The sequence below is a fragment of the Strix uralensis genome, chromosome 3 (genome assembly GCF_047716275.1).
Source record: "Strix uralensis isolate ZFMK-TIS-50842 chromosome 3, bStrUra1, whole genome shotgun sequence".
Classification (NCBI taxonomy): Eukaryota; Metazoa; Chordata; class Aves; order Strigiformes; family Strigidae; genus Strix; species Strix uralensis.
In genome coordinates, this window is record NC_133974.1 from 99,232,977 (window position 1) to 99,250,116 (window position 17,140).

At 55.8% G+C, this 17,140-nt stretch overlaps 1 protein-coding gene across 1 annotated transcript; it reads right to left on the minus strand.

Annotated features, from left to right (window-relative positions):
- Positions 1 to 10,615: 10,615 nt before the first annotated feature.
- SIX3 (SIX homeobox 3) lies at positions 10,616 to 15,557 on the minus strand. The gene is made up of 3 exons (XM_074863574.1): positions 14,509 to 15,557; positions 11,994 to 12,153; positions 10,616 to 11,563 (listed from the first exon to the last, which is right to left on the minus strand). The coding sequence occupies exons 1-3, from the start codon at positions 15,267 to 15,269 to the stop codon at positions 11,462 to 11,464; spliced, it is 1,023 nt and encodes a 340-aa protein (XP_074719675.1). The 5' UTR covers positions 15,270 to 15,557; the 3' UTR covers positions 10,616 to 11,461.
- Between the last annotated feature and the right edge of the window lie 1,583 nt (positions 15,558 to 17,140).

Consider the following 17,140-nt stretch of genomic DNA (forward strand, 5'->3'; position numbering starts at 1 on the left):
AGCGACTTCACTGATATAGGACAGTCATTAGCCGAAGGGAAAAACCTTGGCAAGGGAGCATGGGCTACCTTCCTCTTCTGACCCAGATTCAGTGACAAAGTCCCGTGACCCCCCCGAAAATTACAGTTTCCAATCAAGGAGAAAACTCGACCGTCGGAAGGGCAGGAGCGGAGTGAAGGTACTCTTTTTTTCGGGAAAGAGTCCTTGCACGAGTAATTCATCCGGCATCATTCTTGTGGGGATCAGTGTGTATTGTATCGGTAATAGCAGAACAAAGATTACAAACAGGACGGACAGATTCAGGACATCAGGACACGGGGAAGTCGCAGGTGGGAGGAATCCGATTTTAGAGCTAAGAGCTTCCTCGCCTCTAACGACCCGCTGTGAGAGAATCGGGGTTTCAAGAAGTAGTTTATTATTATTCTGACGGTAGCGGTTTCTCCTCATTTGTAAGACAATGATGTTTAATATTCACCGAGGAGCAGTGAGGGCATTTGAGACCCCCCCCCCCACGCCGAAGGCAGGGTTCCCATGTGCAGAGAGCTGCGGCTGGCAGGTTGCGGTGCGGTGCGGCCCTTCCCTGCGGGGCCGCCGGGCCGGGTCGGGGCTGCGGGGGTGCTGGAGGTACCGGGGGTGCCGAGCCCCGGCGGCGGGGCCCCTCCCGCCAGGCCCGGGCCCGGGCCGGGCCCCCCCATCCGCGGGGTCGGACAGGTGTTAAGCGACATTTACAAACTCAACCGACTTCAGGCCACGGTGTTAGAGCAGACGGCGGGGCCGGGCGCTGCCCCACCGGTGTCATCGCCCCCGGCTTCACGGGGCGGGGGGGGGGGGGAGCCCCCCCGGGCTGGGGGCGGGTAGGGGCTAGGCACACTCGAGGCGGGATGTAGCAGGCACCCCAAGACGGCTTTGTTTCGCGATTGCCATCCCTAAAACATCTATGCTAAAAATTAGAACAAAGCCGAGCCCAGGTAACTCTCGCTGCAAACGCTGGCTGGCGTTAAGGACGGGTGCTCTTTGGGGTAATCAAAATAATGTCTCAGCTGATGCCAGATAGGTCTCTTTAGCCAGCAGCTAAATCATTTCAAGTGCTGCTTTGCTGTTTTGTTTTGGTTTTTGGTTTTTTAAATACTCCGGATCTACCTAATCTTTCGCCTCCCTCTCCCTCTTCCCATAATTTTCCTCCCTAAGAAAAGCTTCTCCGTGTTTGCATAAAACTCGAGCACATTGTGGAGAAGGAGAGGGAAAGTGGGTGCACTACACGAAAACTATAACACCGGGTATAGCCTCAAATTTGTGAGTGATAGGTGTATGTTTATTCTCACCGAATATTTCTACACCTGGTAGGCAAGGCGTCGGGCTCTGCATCTGCCCACCTCTGTGTACTCCTGTGGAAGAAACCCCTGTACGTCTGCCGGTGCGTGTCTATATGTGCGTGCGGCTATACAGGCAGATAGGTAGATAGATTGCACTCCCATAATCTGCCCGTGTCTATCTAGCTGGGAGGATTAGTTATCTCTGCATCTATTGAGAATTAACAAGGGCGAGAGATTATGTATCAACGTACAGACAACGGCTATGAATATGAAACCCTACGTACATAGGTAAGAGGGATTCAGCCACTCAGCTGCAAAGCTCTTCTTTAGGGCTGCTCTGTCTTATCCCCTCAAAGCCCTCGGGCAGTTTCCTCCGAGTGCCTCCACCGGGGGACGAGGAGAAGCAGGCTCGGCGCTGCGCACCCCGGCTTTTCACATCCGAAAATGACATATGTCACCGCCGTGCCTGGACTCTGCTGGGAACTGGCAGCCTCCCCCCACCCCGCCACACACACCTTTTGTTCCAGGCAAAATAAACACTTCGGAGGGGCTGGGGAAGGCTTGTTATGCCAGAAGGGGAGAGACGGCGGGAGGGCCGCCCTCCCCCCACTCCCCCCCGGCCCCGCGGACGGGGCTGCGCTCCGGGAGCCCGGCGGGAAGGCACCGGGGCCGAGGGGGAGGGGGGGGCCCTGCCCGCGGCGGGAGCGAGGCCCGCCCAGCCCGGAGAGCGGCGGCGGGGCCGGGGCCGGGGCCGGCGGGCAGAGCCAGGGGCTGTCGGGCCGGGCCTGCCGCAGCGGCCGGTGCGGGCAAGGGGCCGCGGCTCCAGCCGGGGGGCAGCGGCGGCAGGCGGGAGCCGAGGGGCGGGAGGGGGGGGCTGTGCGGCCGAGGGGCCGGGGCGGCGCACGGCGAGGTCTCTCAGTCGCGCAGGACCGTCTTTTGCGGCAGAAACTCTCTTGAGCGCAGACAATGGAGCGGGATGTTTACTGCGGGCGGGAAGACAATTAGCAATTCATCGGGAGGGATGTGTCACCCAAATGTCACGGGGAAGCTAACATGACATCTGTTTTAATGGCTCCGTGCTAATAAACTCCTCTCGAAGGGCGGCTTTGTGGGGACGTCAAAGATTATTTACAGAATGAGTCAGTTTCCAAACGGGCTGAGGCGCCGTCGGTGGCGGCGGGAGCGCGGCGCGGCGGGGACACGGAACCCGGGACGCGGCGGGGCGGGAAGGACACGCCGGGGAGGGGCGACCCGGCCCGGCCCGGATCGGCTCGGCAGGGCCCGGCCCGGCTCGTGGGGGGCGGTCAGACCCGAGCGGCTCCCCCGTTCCCAGCCCGGGCCGGCGCCCCCGGCCCCCCCAGCCCCGGCGCTGTCCGGCCGAGGGGAGGCGGCGCGGCAGCAGCCCCGGGCGAGCACAACACCCCCCACCCCCCACCCCCCCGCCCCGCGCTGGCTGGCTGTGCCGCGGCAGGACGGGGGCAGTTGCTGGGGAGGGTCCTGGCCAGTGGGCCCGAGGGGATGCACGTCCCCCTCCGGCGCTTGCCTCCTGCTTAGCTCTGCCCGGAGGGTGGGGGAGTCCCAGTCCCCGGGGAAACCAGCCAGTGCGGAGCGCCCCGAAGCCGCAGGGAGCGGGTCCCCCGGCCGGGGTCCGCTGCCGGGGGGCGCGGAGAGTGCCCAGCCGCCGAGATGCAGCCCCGTGACACCGGGGAGCGGCGAAGCCCCGGAAGAGCGGCCGGGTTTACACCGAGTGCCACATCCCGCGTTATTGAACAAGACTCGCTGCAGTAAAACACATAAGTAGACAAACCGAGAGAATCCATTTAGAACAGTTAACACAGTCTGACTCGCTCACAAGCACGCAGTGGGGGGAGACAATTTCATTTGCCTCCAATCCATCCGAAGATTTTTATGTTCAGATCGTTGTTTAGATGGCATGGAAGGGTTCTTTAAAAGAGCAGGAGAGGGAAATCTTTCGAGCCCCTGGCCATTGGCCTGTATTCTTGTGGCTCCTCCATACTCGTGTTCTGCAAGGCCAAGTTGGGGGGTAAAATGGAAAATACGCAACTGCGCTTGTAAATACATATGTGTATAGAAAGAGGAAATGTGTTTTTGTGTTTCTCTCTCTATATATATATACACATATAGGTGCATGCGTTTATCTATCTGTGGAGAGAATAGATACTGCACCTTTTTTTAAGGCAGGCAGAGTGAGCCAATCCAAAAAGTCTTTATTCGGGCAAAGCCATCGCTGAAGGTAATAGCAGGTTATTGCAAACCTGTCTTGGGGACTTATTAATCGTCCCGATCAGATACATTAATGGACAGAGAGGATGAAAATAGGCCGAGAACCGTCTGTCGTCCTTTCAAGGGCAACGAAAACGCGGTACGGACATCGTGTCTGAAGGCAGCAGCGCACTCCGTAACCTGGAGAGAGGGAGGAGGTGGCCGGGAGGTGGGTGGCTAAGAGGAAAATTGCCATTGTCAGGAAAACTAAATGTTTTTAGGTGGCCCACATCCGAGATGAGTAAATAAGCCGTGAATCCTCCTTGCCTCCTGTCTCTGGGGCTATTGTATTCCCAAAGAAACGGCGAGGGCAGGCGAGTGCCAGCCCTGCACGTGCGGGATGACCCAGGGGACAGAGGCGCGGGAGCGGGGGCTCAGCCAGGGCCGGGCCGGGGCCACCCCGGGGTCCCCCGGCCCCCGCTCCCCCCGGGCGGCGGCGGCCGTCCCAGCCTGGCACCCCTCGGCCCGGTTTGTGACAAACCTCGTGGGGCAGACCCGCTCCCTCGGGCCTCGACGTGAGCGTCGGGGTCCGCCGGGGGAAATGCACCGGCCGCTTCCCGGGACGTGGTGTCCCGTGGGGGGGCGGGGGGTGTCCTCTGGGCTGAGGGCTCGGGGGGACGCCAGAAGCGTTTCCACGTACCCTTTACTCACACAGATGCTTGTAGGTATCTACCCGCACACACCAGTTCCGTGCAGCTGCCCGGTGCCCGTGAGTTTTGGGGGGAGCGGGGAGGGCTTCCCAGCTGCTCTCCCCGCTTCAGTCCTCGCTGCTGCGCTTCCCCGCGCTGGGCGCGGAGGGCCGGGCCGCGGCCGCGGAGGGCGGCGGGGCCGCACCCGGCAGGGCGGGGGCGGCGGGCAGAGATCCCCGGGGCCGCGGCGGGCGGCGGGGGGCGGCGGGGGGCGGCCCGCCTGCACAGCCCCGCCGCCGGCCGGCTGCCGGGGCCCGGGCGCTGGGAGCAGGGGGAGGCAGGGGAGTGATCCCGCTCTCTATTCCAGCTATTTCCAGAGCTTGGGAGCCCGGTAAACAAAATGCTCTTGCTATCTCCTGGCGCAGATAAGGCAAGAAGTGGCTTTCTTTAATAATATGATTGAAATGTTAGGGGTATGATGCCTCCTCGTTAGTAATATTGGCTTTGCATGCAGAGCACAATCCCATCCCTCTAGACTGCTTAGCCAAAACAGAGCGTAAACTCTGTAATTAGTAACGTGTTCCATCATTAAAGAGCCCTGCTGAGAATTTCTATTTAATAATGGTCTTAAATTAGTTATGATGGTAAATACTCATCTGGAAATTCAACATCTAAAACCATCTACAATCTGGAAATGCTCCAGTGTTGCTGTAATCTCCTGTAACACAGAAATGACTATCACATTCAACCATCGCATTAGAAATTCGCCGTACCGTTTGGTCCACGAATATACAGTATGGATGTGTTAATTAGGTTAACCCATACACTGTCTGCTTCACAAATATTTAGAAATAAACAATGAAAGCTCCTTTTTAATACGATACAGCCGGGAAAGGGGGAGGGGGGGGCGGATTTGACTCTCCCAGTTGGAAAGTCTTTTGTTTTCAGATAAGGTGGAACTACAACGTCCTCGGGCCTAAGGGTTCACCAACACCCCCCCACGGACACGCACCCACAGGCACGCACCCACTCCCACCGCACCCACCACTTCGGCCGTGCTCAGCAGCTCCCCACGACACGAAGCAGCAGCACCCACGGCTCCTCCTGCAGAATGTGGCTCTTACCACTCGCCTCCCGGCTCAGGAAGGTCAATTCATAACACACTCTTTCTCTTTTTTTTTTTTAAATTTTTTTTTTTTCGCCTTTTATAGTGGAAACAGCTCGTTCCTTCTCTGCCGTGTCCGCAGCTATACAGCGGGGCTTGGCTCCGGCAATCCTTCCAAGAGAGTTTTAAAAATAGTCTAAGGAGGCGCAAAGAAGGGGCCGCGAAAGAGTAAATAAATAAATAAATAAATAAAGCTGGCTTCCCCCCTGGCTGCAAGTGGAATAAAAGTTTCGCAGATAGACTGTGATGCAGGTCTAAATAAGTCATTCACGTACACTTATCTCCGCTGGGGATATAAAGGAAAGTTATTTGTAATAACAATAGAAAATCGGTAACTGAGATAGTTGGGGGTTATGGTAGGAGGGAAGTGAGGGGAGGGAATTATATTTCTGTATTTACCTAGACGTCTAAACGTTTATCCTCTCTAGCACTAACCTTTCATGTTTAATGAATGAATCTGCATTGCAGGTTTTTTTTTTTTTTTTTTTCCCCTTCCATGTGCCGGCTAGTTTTAAATCTGCAAGCACCACAAAGAGGCCGTGATCCCATCTGCCTATGATTCCAAATTAAAGTTCAAACGGATGGCTTACACACTGCTGATCCTGTATCATAGCCTCTCGCGACCCTTCAATTACTATTTAATAGAATTACAGTGTAAAATCCCAATAGTCTTAAAGAATGTTTTATCACAGACTGAAGAGAGAATATACAGACACCTCCAATGTTATTGAACTGTATTACTGACCTATTTAGATATTAAAAGGGAATATTTAGTGTTCTACAAGATATTACAAGAGCTACTTTAATCTGAAAACATGCATATGTCTGCGTATATGTGTGTCCACATATGTATGTGAGAGTGTGTGTGGACATTATATACATCAACTCCATCCCATCAGCGAGTGCCCACAGCCACGCTGCGTGGACGTGTGTGCTCACCCGTGTACACACGTACACACCCCCACACGTACACACGGGCTCCTCCAGGCCCGTGTAGAAATCAGCGTGTTCCGGTAAACCGCCGCGCTACTTTGTTGTTGCCAGATACTGCTAGAGAGGTTATTCCAGTAGGAAAACAGTTTTTCCTCCACTCATTGAAAAATACTCTTTAATTGACCTTATTATTAAATGAACTTCCCCTAATGATGTTTCTATGGGGACAAAAAAGCAAATATTTGCAGTAGAGCTAAATCTCCCTCTAATAGCTAGGACTGGAATTAAAGTCAGTGCAGTCTGGCTTTAGATATTGTAAATCTTGACTTCTAGTGTAGTTTTCTTCTTTCTTTTCCGACCTGTTCGGCAAAGAACCTGCCTGCCGCAGGGAGAGCCGATCCTGCCACTTCATCTCGCTTACAGGGAGGCAATTCGAACCACACACTTCCAGATATTTACATCTACCCTCTCTTTATTCTTTACGCTTTTTCATCTTTCTTCTCTTGCAGATCCCGAGGTGCCGAGCCGCTTTGAAGCCTCCTGGTCTGAAAACACCTTGCTTCCAAAATAAAAAAAGAACAGCGCCGAAGACAAAACCTCACAGCCGTCCCTCCCTCAGACGCAGCAACACAAATCCCTTTAGTATCATTTAATCATAGCTATATCCCGACAGCCCCTGCCTTTTGTCATTACCGTACCAGAAGGGAATATTTAGCACGACCGTCGGTGATGTCCTTAGTGCTTTTTCTTCCCAACTCTTTCTATACACACACACACACACACACACGCCTCCCTGCCTTCTCCAGCCCTTGGTCAGTTTGCAACTGGATGGTTTGGTTCGTTTCCCCCTTTTTTATACACCATTTACAAACTTCGGTGTATCAGGCCTCTCTGCAGGGTGGCGTGCGGCTACAGGCCACGGGTGCCCTCTGCATTTCGGACTTTGTGTGTGTGTGTGTGTGTGTGTGTGTGTGCGCGCGCACACCCGTGTGCGTGTGCGTGTGTGTGCTCTAGAAAAAGGCAACGTTTGTCTGTCCTCTCCCTACACGCGGAATCCAGGCCAGTGCGATGTGGAGCTCAATAAGAACCTGCATGAATAAACACGAATAGAAAGTTGTGCTCAGCTAACCGAAGAAATCAGAGCAATACCAGGGCACCAACGTCCACATTTCTTTTCACTTCGGGCCGGGGCAGTAACCTCATCTGGGTATGCTAAAAATTAAGGGCAACGGGCAAAGATATTCAAGTCCCCCGAAAAGGCGGCTGTAATCGATCGGGCCGAGGGAGCCGGGGCCGATCGAAGCCCACGCCTGACCGCGGCCCAGCAGGCACACAAAGGACACCCAGCCCCGCTCAAGGGCTCGGGCCGGCCCTCGGGCAGCGGCAAGGGGGAGGGAGGAAGGCGGGCAGGTGACTCCGGTGGTCTCCAGGCCCGCACGCCGGAGTACACGCACCCCCGTGGGGCCGCAAACCGGAGCTCGGTGGGGATGGAGGCAGCGGTACAGCCCCACGGCGAGGGGATGGGTGGCGGGGGGCCGTGGGGGCAACGCTCGTCTCCAAATCGCTCCCGGAACCGGCTGGTCCCGGCCCGACTTCCGACGGGTGGGGCAGGGCCGGGCCGGGCCCCCGCGGGCGCGGGCGGGAGGCGGCGGGGAGGGCCGGGGCAGCGGGGCCGGCTCCCGGGGAGGCAGCCCGGTGTGCCGCCGGGCTCCGGCCAGCTGCCTCCCGGCCTCCGGCTTTCGCTTAAATATTGATCAAACGCACTTCAGCTTCCGAGTAATTTCATCTTAATCAAGGGCCGAGCTCGGCGCGGATAATAAACCAATGCTGGAGAGGGGCTGTCGATAATGCTCGGCCAGGGGCAGGGAGGGAGCAGCCCTCCGGTTTGGCGGGGCTCGATAGGCCCTATCTTCCCGGGGCAGATGGATTTAGTGGGTGAGAAGGCTTAAACGCAGCTTTTCATAGATTTACACCTCAATCAGCCATTCAGGTTTTTAATGCAAATCCTAAAACAACATCATTTATCCATTACGGAGCCCGGCTTTGAAACAGCATATCATTAGCTGCACCCTCGGCACCCCGAAACCGCGCAGGCACCGGTGCCCCCTAGATGTGTGTTGCCCCCCCCACCGCCCCGCACAAAGGCCTGCGGACTCCGGGGAGAGGCGTGCACCCCCAGAGGGGCAGTTTGGGGTAATTTTTCGGGGATGAGGGGTGGCAAATGGCGTGGGAGCAAGGGCCCTGCCTGGGAGGCCGGAGGGGAGGAAGGCTGGATCCCGAGGCCAGGTACGGGTGGGGTGAGGCTAAGGGCGATCCCTGGCCTCTCCTAACTGCCACGGCACGACGGGGCGATCCTGTGGAGGCTTAATCAGAGGGAAGAAAAATCCAAACCTATCGGCTCAGCTGAGGTAGATTATTGCTACGGGCTTGACGCCTTCTAGCCTTCTAGCTGCAGCTTCGAGACGCGAAAACGAAGGAAGAGAAAGTTAAAAAAAAAATTATTCCCCAACTTTCACGCCTCTGAATCCTTTCAGGTATTAAATCCCGCTAAAAATAAAGCAGGACGAGAACTACACTGCTACCGGCGAGAAGCAGAAATATTGTGCTCAGAAACAATGTACCGACATCGAAGATCTCCTTCCTCCCCAACCCCAGGGGTGAGTGGAAGGGCCGGGATTTTTCCCTATAAAGGCCTCTCCGCTGCCTCGGTGCCGGGGGGGGTGTGGGGGTGGGGGGGGAGAGAAAGAGCAGCCCGAGCTCAAGCGTGAGACCCGTGCGAGGGTGCCGGCCATTGGGGAGCCATTTATCCCCTCCTGGGTGAGAAATATTCTCCCCTCTAAAAGCCGCATGGGGGAGGGGAAGAACTAGGTCCATCACACGACCCGCGCGGAACACGGGAGCCCTATTGTGTGTGTTCCCCCGCCCGAAGCAATTCCCGTCCATTTCGCTTCCGTACAACCGGAGGTTATTTTCTTTTAACTCCCCACTCGTGTTGGCGACGGGGCAGTGACGCTGCCGGAGCTGCCCGTGGGCAGACCCCGCCGCGGAGCCACGCGTTGAGCGAAGCCCGCGGGGCGGGGGGGGGGGGGGGACCCGACGGGGCGGGCGCTGCCTCGGCCCGTCCGTGTCCCTTCCCCGCCGTGGTTCCCACCGGGAAACGGAAAGGAAATCCCCCCACACACCCCTACGCGGGTCTCCGCGGTTCGCGGGCGATCAGCGGCCCAGCCAGGGGGTTCTCACGTTGGGACACGTCCCCTACGCGCTCGCTGCGCGCACACGCGCGGCTTTTCCTCAGGGACACCAAGGGTGTGTGAACGTATTTGCACATCAGCTTATTCCTTACAATTACCCATTAGTGGCTTGCTCTAAAATCTCACACCCTGGGGGGTTCTCACAGGTCCCCACGTAGCCTCTTGGGGCTGGGGGACGCGAGGGGAAGCCCAGGCGCTTCCTAAGGCTTTTCGTAAACCTAACTCGGACTTCCCAAAAACAGGGGAGGACGGAAGAGGGAGGGAAGACTCGGGAAACACAAAGGTAGATCGGAAGTCCAAATTAGTTTGGAAATGGTCAAGAAATTCCAGTCACATTTCTCCCTAAATCCCTGCTAAGTTTCAAAATTGTATTTTCAAGTAAAAACAAGTTTAGAATTTACCTCTCGTTAATTCACGGCTGAATAATCTGCCCAGGGCAAAGCAAAACTTTAATGAAAAAAAAAAAAAAAAAGAAAGAAAAGGAAAAAAAAAAAAAAGATGCTGAAATACTGAAATACTGTTAGTCATGCAAATAAAGGCTTCTTTCAGCACATTACAATATACTCCGGATTCGAGGGGAGGAGCTGCAGCCCGCTTAGGGCGAGGAGTTTATGTTTTTGTTTTCATTTAAAGCTACAAAACAAATCCCGAAATGCCTTAACCGCTCTCTGGAGACACCCGGCCCTGCAGACAGGCGGCCAGGGGAAGCCTTTCAGCTCGGAGTGCACAAAAAAAAGGACCCGGGGGGGGTGGTGGGGGGAAACGCTGGAGCCCGCTGTGGCCGAGGGGACCCGGGGGGACGCGGCCGTGCCCCTCGCCCCGCGCCGCCGCCGCTACCGCGGCCCGGTGTCCCCCCTGCCGCCCGCAGCCTCCTCGCAGGGTCGCTCCGTCCCCCCAGAATCCCTCCGGGGCGTCCCGCCGAGCCGGGGAAGGCGGGGGCCGGCGGGGGCGCAGGGGCCGCGGCGGGGCAGGGCGCGGGGCGAGGCGCCCACGGGGAGAGCGTGTTTTTCCGTGGCGGACAAAAACACCAACATCGCTGGATAGATAAGAAAATGGAATACTGTATTTCATTTAGAAAGTTTGTACATATAGATAAACACGCAGTTAAGGAAACAATAGTTTAAGCGTCCTACGTGGAGTTTAAGAAGAGACCCCCCAAAGCTGCTATGAAATACTCAAAATAGCTTTTGCATAAGATAACTACAGTTGCACCCTAAGCTTTTTTTTTTTCTTTTTCCTTTTTTTTTTTTTTTTCTATCGCTGAGGTCCCTTTTGAAAACCTAGCACGTCAGATCTTGACAGCTAAGTTTGTGCAAGGAACACCGAGTCAAGGAAAATAAAAAGGAGAGAGAAAGGGTGGGAGGGAGATAGACAGAGAGGGGGGAGGAAGAAAGAAAGTGTAGAGCAAATATCATATACAAGCATTTCTACACATATATTACAAACTGGGAAAATGACCGCATCATTAAGATATACATAATTCATATAAAATTTTGAAATAAAAATAAAAATCTGTTACAGTCATAACTATTCTTTTTCCACATTTATAACCAGTACCCACACAGGCAGTGACAGAAGTGTAGAAAAAAAGGTGCTTACGAATAAAATGATTGTCTGCTGAACAAAAAAACAGAAAATTGCATCTTGGCTGGACCATCACTTGGACTTAAAAAAAAAAAAACCAACATCAAAAAAAAAAAGACAACAGAGAGAAAGGGAGGGGGAGAGAGAAAGAGAGAGAAATAGGACCAACAAAAAGGCGATAAACATTTGTTATTTCCCTCTTCAAGGAGTTCCTTTTTAATTTTTTTTTTTTTATTTTTGATTTTTGTACAAATTCGATCGGAGTTTGCGTTTGTTTGTCTGGTTTCAGTTTGTTTTCCTTTACTATAGAGAATATTTTTTCCCAGATACAAATTTAATCATCATCATCATGCAAGTGGGTGAAATGCGTCCATGGAAAAGCGCAAAGGAGAAATCGTGCTTGTCCTAAAAAGAATACAATTGTCACTTTTGCTTTGTTTTTTTTTCTTTTTTTTCTTTTTATATATATAATAATTATTATTTCCCGCCCCCACCCCCACCCCCCCCGCTGCAGCACCAGCGTTTGTGACTGTTGAAGTTTTAGCTCCATCTCTTGGTGGTGGTGTTGGCTGACGGTGGTGGTGGTGGATTCTCTGATCCCTGTCTGTTTGTTTGTTATTATGTTTGGGTCGGGTTTGGCCTTTTCTTTCCTCCTGGCTGTGTGCGTGCGTGCATGCGTGTGTGTGTCCTGATTCTAGGTTGCCTCGGTTTGTTTTGCTCGGGTCGGGGAGAGGGTGCTTGGCTGTTTGGATTTGGATATTTTTTATTTTTGTTTGTTTGTTTGTTTGTTTGTTTTCCGATATCATACATCACATTCCGAGTCGCTGGAGGTTACCGAGAGGATGGAGGTGCCCGTCTCGGCTCTTTCTGTCAAACTGGAGACGCTGGTGGTCGGGCTGGCCGCCGTGGACGGAGACTCGGCCGAGCTGTGTGTCGGGCAGCCGGGCTCTGCCAGCGACCGCATGCCGCTCTGTCCTATCGCCTGGTGCTGGAGCCTGCAGCGCGCCGGGAGACAAAACAACAGCACAGCCCCTCTGAGACACCGGCCGCCGCCGCCGCCGCCGCCGCCGCCGCCGAGGGGACGGCGCCCGCCCCACCCCGGCCGGCCCGGGGACAGCCACGGCCCCGGCCCGGAGCGGAGCGGAGCGGTGCGGACCCCCTGGCCCGGCCCGGCGCGGCTCGGCCCGGCCCGGCCCGGCCGCCTTCCCGCGGAGCGCCGCGGAGCCTGGGAGCGGCAAGGCCGAGCCGTGCGCCCGGGCCGCGCTGCCCCCGCCGCGGGAGCGGCCGAGCCGGGGCTTCCCCGCGGCCGGGGCCGGGCGCCCGGTGGGGGCAGGGCCCCGCCGGGAAGCGGTTGGAAAGGGGACGGGGAGGCGGCGGTATGGCGGGGGCCGGGGTGGGGGGGAGCGGTTCCCTGCCCCGCGGTTCGAAGAGCGGGAGCAGCGCGTTCCCGGACAGGCGGTCATCGCCGCCGCACCGCGGGCCTAGAGAACACCGGCTCCGCGGGAGCTCCTCGAACACTCGGCGGCCGCGGAAAGCTGCACGGACCCCTCTGCAGAGGGAAAGGGGTCGTACGGGATCCTCGTTTTGTGCTCTGGCGAATGTCTGTCTACATATTTTCCAGTGGACAGATAAATACTCTGGGCTTTGCGGCAGGACTGAAGAGAAGTCCTGTCCCGGGGATGCAGCGCTATCAATAAAATTTAAAAAAAGGGGCGATGGTGGAACACAGAGCTTCCCTCGGCTCGAAATTTAAGTTCCTTTTCCATCTGAAAGCCAAAATTAGCTTTAAAGTGTTGGTCCTTTCACCGCCAACACTTAAGGGTACATTGCCGGTCAACATTTTTTTTCGAGAGGCAATAAATGATTTTTAGGTTCCCTAGCGTGCCGTGAATATTCCTCTGCGCCCGTTTATTCCGCTCGAAACCCAAAGAAAGCCTGACTGGAGGATAAGGGCTAAAAGTCCTGGGCTGAGCAGCCAGCCACAACCTCTAGCGCCTAGCACTGCCAGTGTGAATCAGAATACACTCTTCGCTCAACTGCTTCTCACTGGGGTATTTTCTATTTAACTGCCTGCAAAGAACAGAAAAAATGTAGCCGGCTTATTCTACATTTCTCATTATTTTAAGTTGTCTAATTTCAGCGTCTTTGATTTTTCTCCCATTTACAATTCCTGGTGCATTCAACTGCTGTCAACAGCACTGAGTCAACAAAAGCATCCGTAGGCAACTTCTGTTTATTTACAGTCCTAAGCTGATCTGTTTTCCATTTAATGGAAATTAAATGGCGAGGCACTTTTAGGTTGCATTTCTCCTCCAGAATCTTGAATCAATAGCATCAGTGCCATAATTAGAAGGAATTTAAGAGACAGCGTTTACAAGAACAAGAAGTTTTGTTAACACGCTTACAGCGGTAGCCAAACTTAAATTAAAATAAAAACAGTATGTCAAACTGGATTAAGGGTCCATTTTCATTTGCAAAATAACTTTTACGAAGGGTCGTGAGAAAAAGAAAAAAAAATGAAAGAAGGTTGCCTCGCTTTTACCATGGCAAAGCAGAAATAAAAAAATAAAATTAAAAAAAAAAAAAAAGACACCGGGAGACACGCAGATAAATTCAAGCGTAAATGCACAGGGAACACAGGACCAGGTCGCCATGTGGTGTAAACAGAGAAATGGGGATGGGGGAAAAAAGAGCTTTCCCTACCTCCTAAAGGCTTTTCTCCCTTCTCCTGCCCGCGCCAAACGGCGCTGGGCTGTGCGTGTGCAGGTCCGGCCGCGCATGCAGAGCAGCACGAATCACCGGAGCGGAGCCGCCCGCCCTGCCGAAACCCGCTCCGGCTCCCACCGCCCGCCTTGGCCCTTCGGCGGGGCAGCCGCGCTGGAGCCCGACCGGAGGCAGAGCCCGGCGGGCCGGGGGCAAAACCCGAGCCCGGGGACCCGGGGCCGCGGGCTTCCCCGGCTCCCGCTGCGGGGGGGAAGCAGGGAGAGCCGGGCGCTGCCCCCGCACGGAGCTGCCCACGCCCGCGGGTGAGCCCCGGCCCTGCCCGCACCCCGGGAGCCCGTGGGGAGCACGGGCAGGGCTTGGGGCGCGCCAGGCAACTTTGAGCCGCGCCTGCCCCCGCCGCATCCCTGCGGCTGCCGGGAGGAGACCTACTCGCCCGGCGGGGCGACCGATTGCTCCCGTGGCGGTGATGGAGAGGACGAGGAGGAGGAGGAGGGAAGGAGAAGCAGAGGCGCGCTGCCGGCCGGGCGGCCGCTGAGCCGAGCCGAGCCGCGGAGCGCGGCCGCCCGCGGGGCCCCGCCGCCCGCCTGGCCCCCCGCCCCGGAGCGGGGCCCCGCAGCCCCACTGACCTGTTTTTAGCCGCCGCTGCTCTGTCTCTTTGCCTTCGGTTTTTGAACCAGTTGCCTACTTGCGTGGGGGTGAGCCCCGTGGCCTGAGCCAGTTCCCTTTTCTTGCTGGGGTTGGGGTAAGGGTCCTGCAGGTACCACTCCCTCAGGAGGCTGCGAGTCCTCTCCTTGAAGCAGTGCGTCTTCTGCTCGCCATCCCAAATGGTCCTGGGCAGCGGAAACTTCTTCCTCACCCTGTATTTATCAACCGGCCCCAGCGGGCGACCCCTTAGCTTCTCGGCCTCCTGGTAGTGCGCTTCGAGCCACATGGCCTGCAACTTGCCGTGGGACTCCTTGGTGAATTTGTGGTTCTCCAGGATGTGGTAGAGGTCTCGGAAGTTGCCCGTGTGGAAGGCCACCACCGCCCGGGCGCGGAGGATGGACTCGTGCTTGTTGATGGCCTCGCATGCCCCCGGCGCCACCGGCAGCGACCAGAGGAACCTCCCCAGCCTCTCTATGTCTCCAGTCTCCTCCAGCGTCTCGCAGACGCTGGCCACTTGCTCCGGGGAGAAGTTGAGTGTGGGCAGCTGAAACATTGACAACTCTTCGTGGGGTGCCCGGGAGCTGCCGCCTCCACCGCCGCCGGCACCGGGGCTGCAGCCCGAGCCGCTGCCGCTGCCGCCGCCGCCGCTGGCGAGAAGGAGGGAGCGGTGGTGCGGGTCGGCGGCGAAGTTTGGCAGGAAGAAATGGGTGGGATAAAGCTCTAGCGGGGACCTGAACACCATGGGATGACCGGGGAGAGGGGGAGATAAATCAAGGAGAAAAGAAAGAAAGGGAGGAAGAAGGGAGGAAGGGGCACACGCACCGCGCACGCATCCACACCCGCACACGCACACACAGCCACATAGAGGCACGGGGGCACACACACGCACACGCACACGCGGACACACGCACACGCACTCACGCACACGCACACACACACACGCACTCACACACACCCGGCCCCGCGCCGCCGCCGAGTCAGGATTCAGTGATTCAACAGCAATCGCCCTAATGACAACAGCCTCATAATATCTCCCCTAAATCCACAGTGAGTGCAGCGCTGAAACATTTTGTTTCGCTTTTCTATTGGTCTTCTGAGTGTCGTTGTGGCGTTGCCATGGCAGCCCCTGCCAATCACTGTCAGCCCTGCCAATCATTACGGAGTACGTAAGGAAGGTTTTTACCACTTCGCCCAAATGCACGGGGGGGGAGGGAAGCGGGGCGGTTGGTGGAAAAGCCTGGTTGTTTTTTTTTTTTTTTTCTTAATCTTTGCAACTCCTAATCTCAGCACTTCCCCTTCTCCCTGTCTCTCCCCCCTCCCTCTCCACACCCCTCCTAAATAAGGGATCAAATAATGCGAAAAGCAGTGTGCACATATTTGTTGAATGGGATGAGCAATTAGAGGGTGGAATATTATTGTGATCTTAACGAGCCTCGTTAAAGCTAAAGGAGATACGGGGGGAAAGTAAATGGGCCAGGCTGGGATACACGTTCGGATAAAGGGCTCCTAACTGAGACAATTTACACATGATTTGCACGTAGTTTCACTTCATTCTGCCTATCTGAGCACTAATAGTGCCGGGGAAGAAAAGAAAGATGAGATCATTAGACCCATCCTCACGCCGGTGACCCTCCCAGAAGCAGGCATATACAGTACAGGCTGGGTTTAGCCCTGCTTCCCCGAGGAGTCTCTCCTCTCCTCCCCTCTCCCGCTCTCTTCCTCCCGCGGAAGGAGGGATCCGCTGCCCGCAGAGTTCCGCGGCGGCTCCGCCGAGAGCCGCGCAGGGCGCCCGGCCCGGACCCGCTGCGGCCGCCCCGGCTCCGCGCCCGGCTCCGCGCCCGGCTCCACGCCCGGCTCCGCCGGCGCCCCGCTCGCTGCCTCCCCCGTCCCACGCCCGGCTTCCCCCGCCCTCCCGCTCCTTCTCGCCTTCCCTTTCCCTCTCCTTTCTCTTTCCTCTCCTTTCTCTTCCCTCTCTCCACTTTGTTTTTCTTTCATTCCGGCTTTCCTCCTCCCACCCGCCTCACCTCTCCTCGCCCCTTCCTTTCTCCCGAGCCCGGCGACCTTGCCGGGCTGGTCCTCAGCCCCAAACCCTCCGGGGCTTTACACCGCACCTCTCCTTTTCCCCGCAATTTCTGCCGCCAACTTGCAGGGCTTCTGTGCGGGGAGGAAGAAAGGGAGGCGAGCAAAAGCGGGTTTGAACCCAGATTTATTTTCTTTCTTGCTTGCTTGCTTTTTTTTTTTTTTTCTTTCTTTCTTTTAATTGGGAGCAAGGGAAATCTCTGTGGTGGTTTGAGTCCACCCCTCAGTAAGACCTAGCTGGGTCGTCAGACCTTGCTACCATGCAGCTATATTTATTATTAGGTATGTTGCTTTTAAGAAGATTTAATCAGCATCTTGAGCTGGTAACTCTTTTGTTTAGTTTCTGTAGCTATGGAAGTGTGATTTACAGAGATTTGTACGGGTCATGGACATCTTTCCAGACTTACTGTGTATATTTAGACAGGACTTTGCTTGGTGTTAAAAAGTGTATATTTTGAATAGGTTCACACACAGTAGCAAACAATACCGACATTGTAAAGGCATGTACAACGAGTATTGAAACGCAGCATCCAG

Bases quoted from the DNA above. Each gene is read 5' to 3' on its own strand.
- SIX3 (XM_074863574.1), bottom strand. From the start codon at position 15,269: ATGGTGTTCAGGTCCCCGCTAGAGCTTTATCCCACCCATTTCTTCCTG. The intron at 12,154-14,508 runs GTCAGTGGGGCT...GGCGCGCTGCAG, and splicing joins GCAGCGGCGGCTAAAAACAG to GCTCCAGCACCAGGCGATAG. The intron at 11,564-11,993 runs GTAACCTCCAGC...TATTCTTTTTAG, and splicing joins CGGGCACCTCCATCCTCTCG to GACAAGCACGATTTCTCCTT.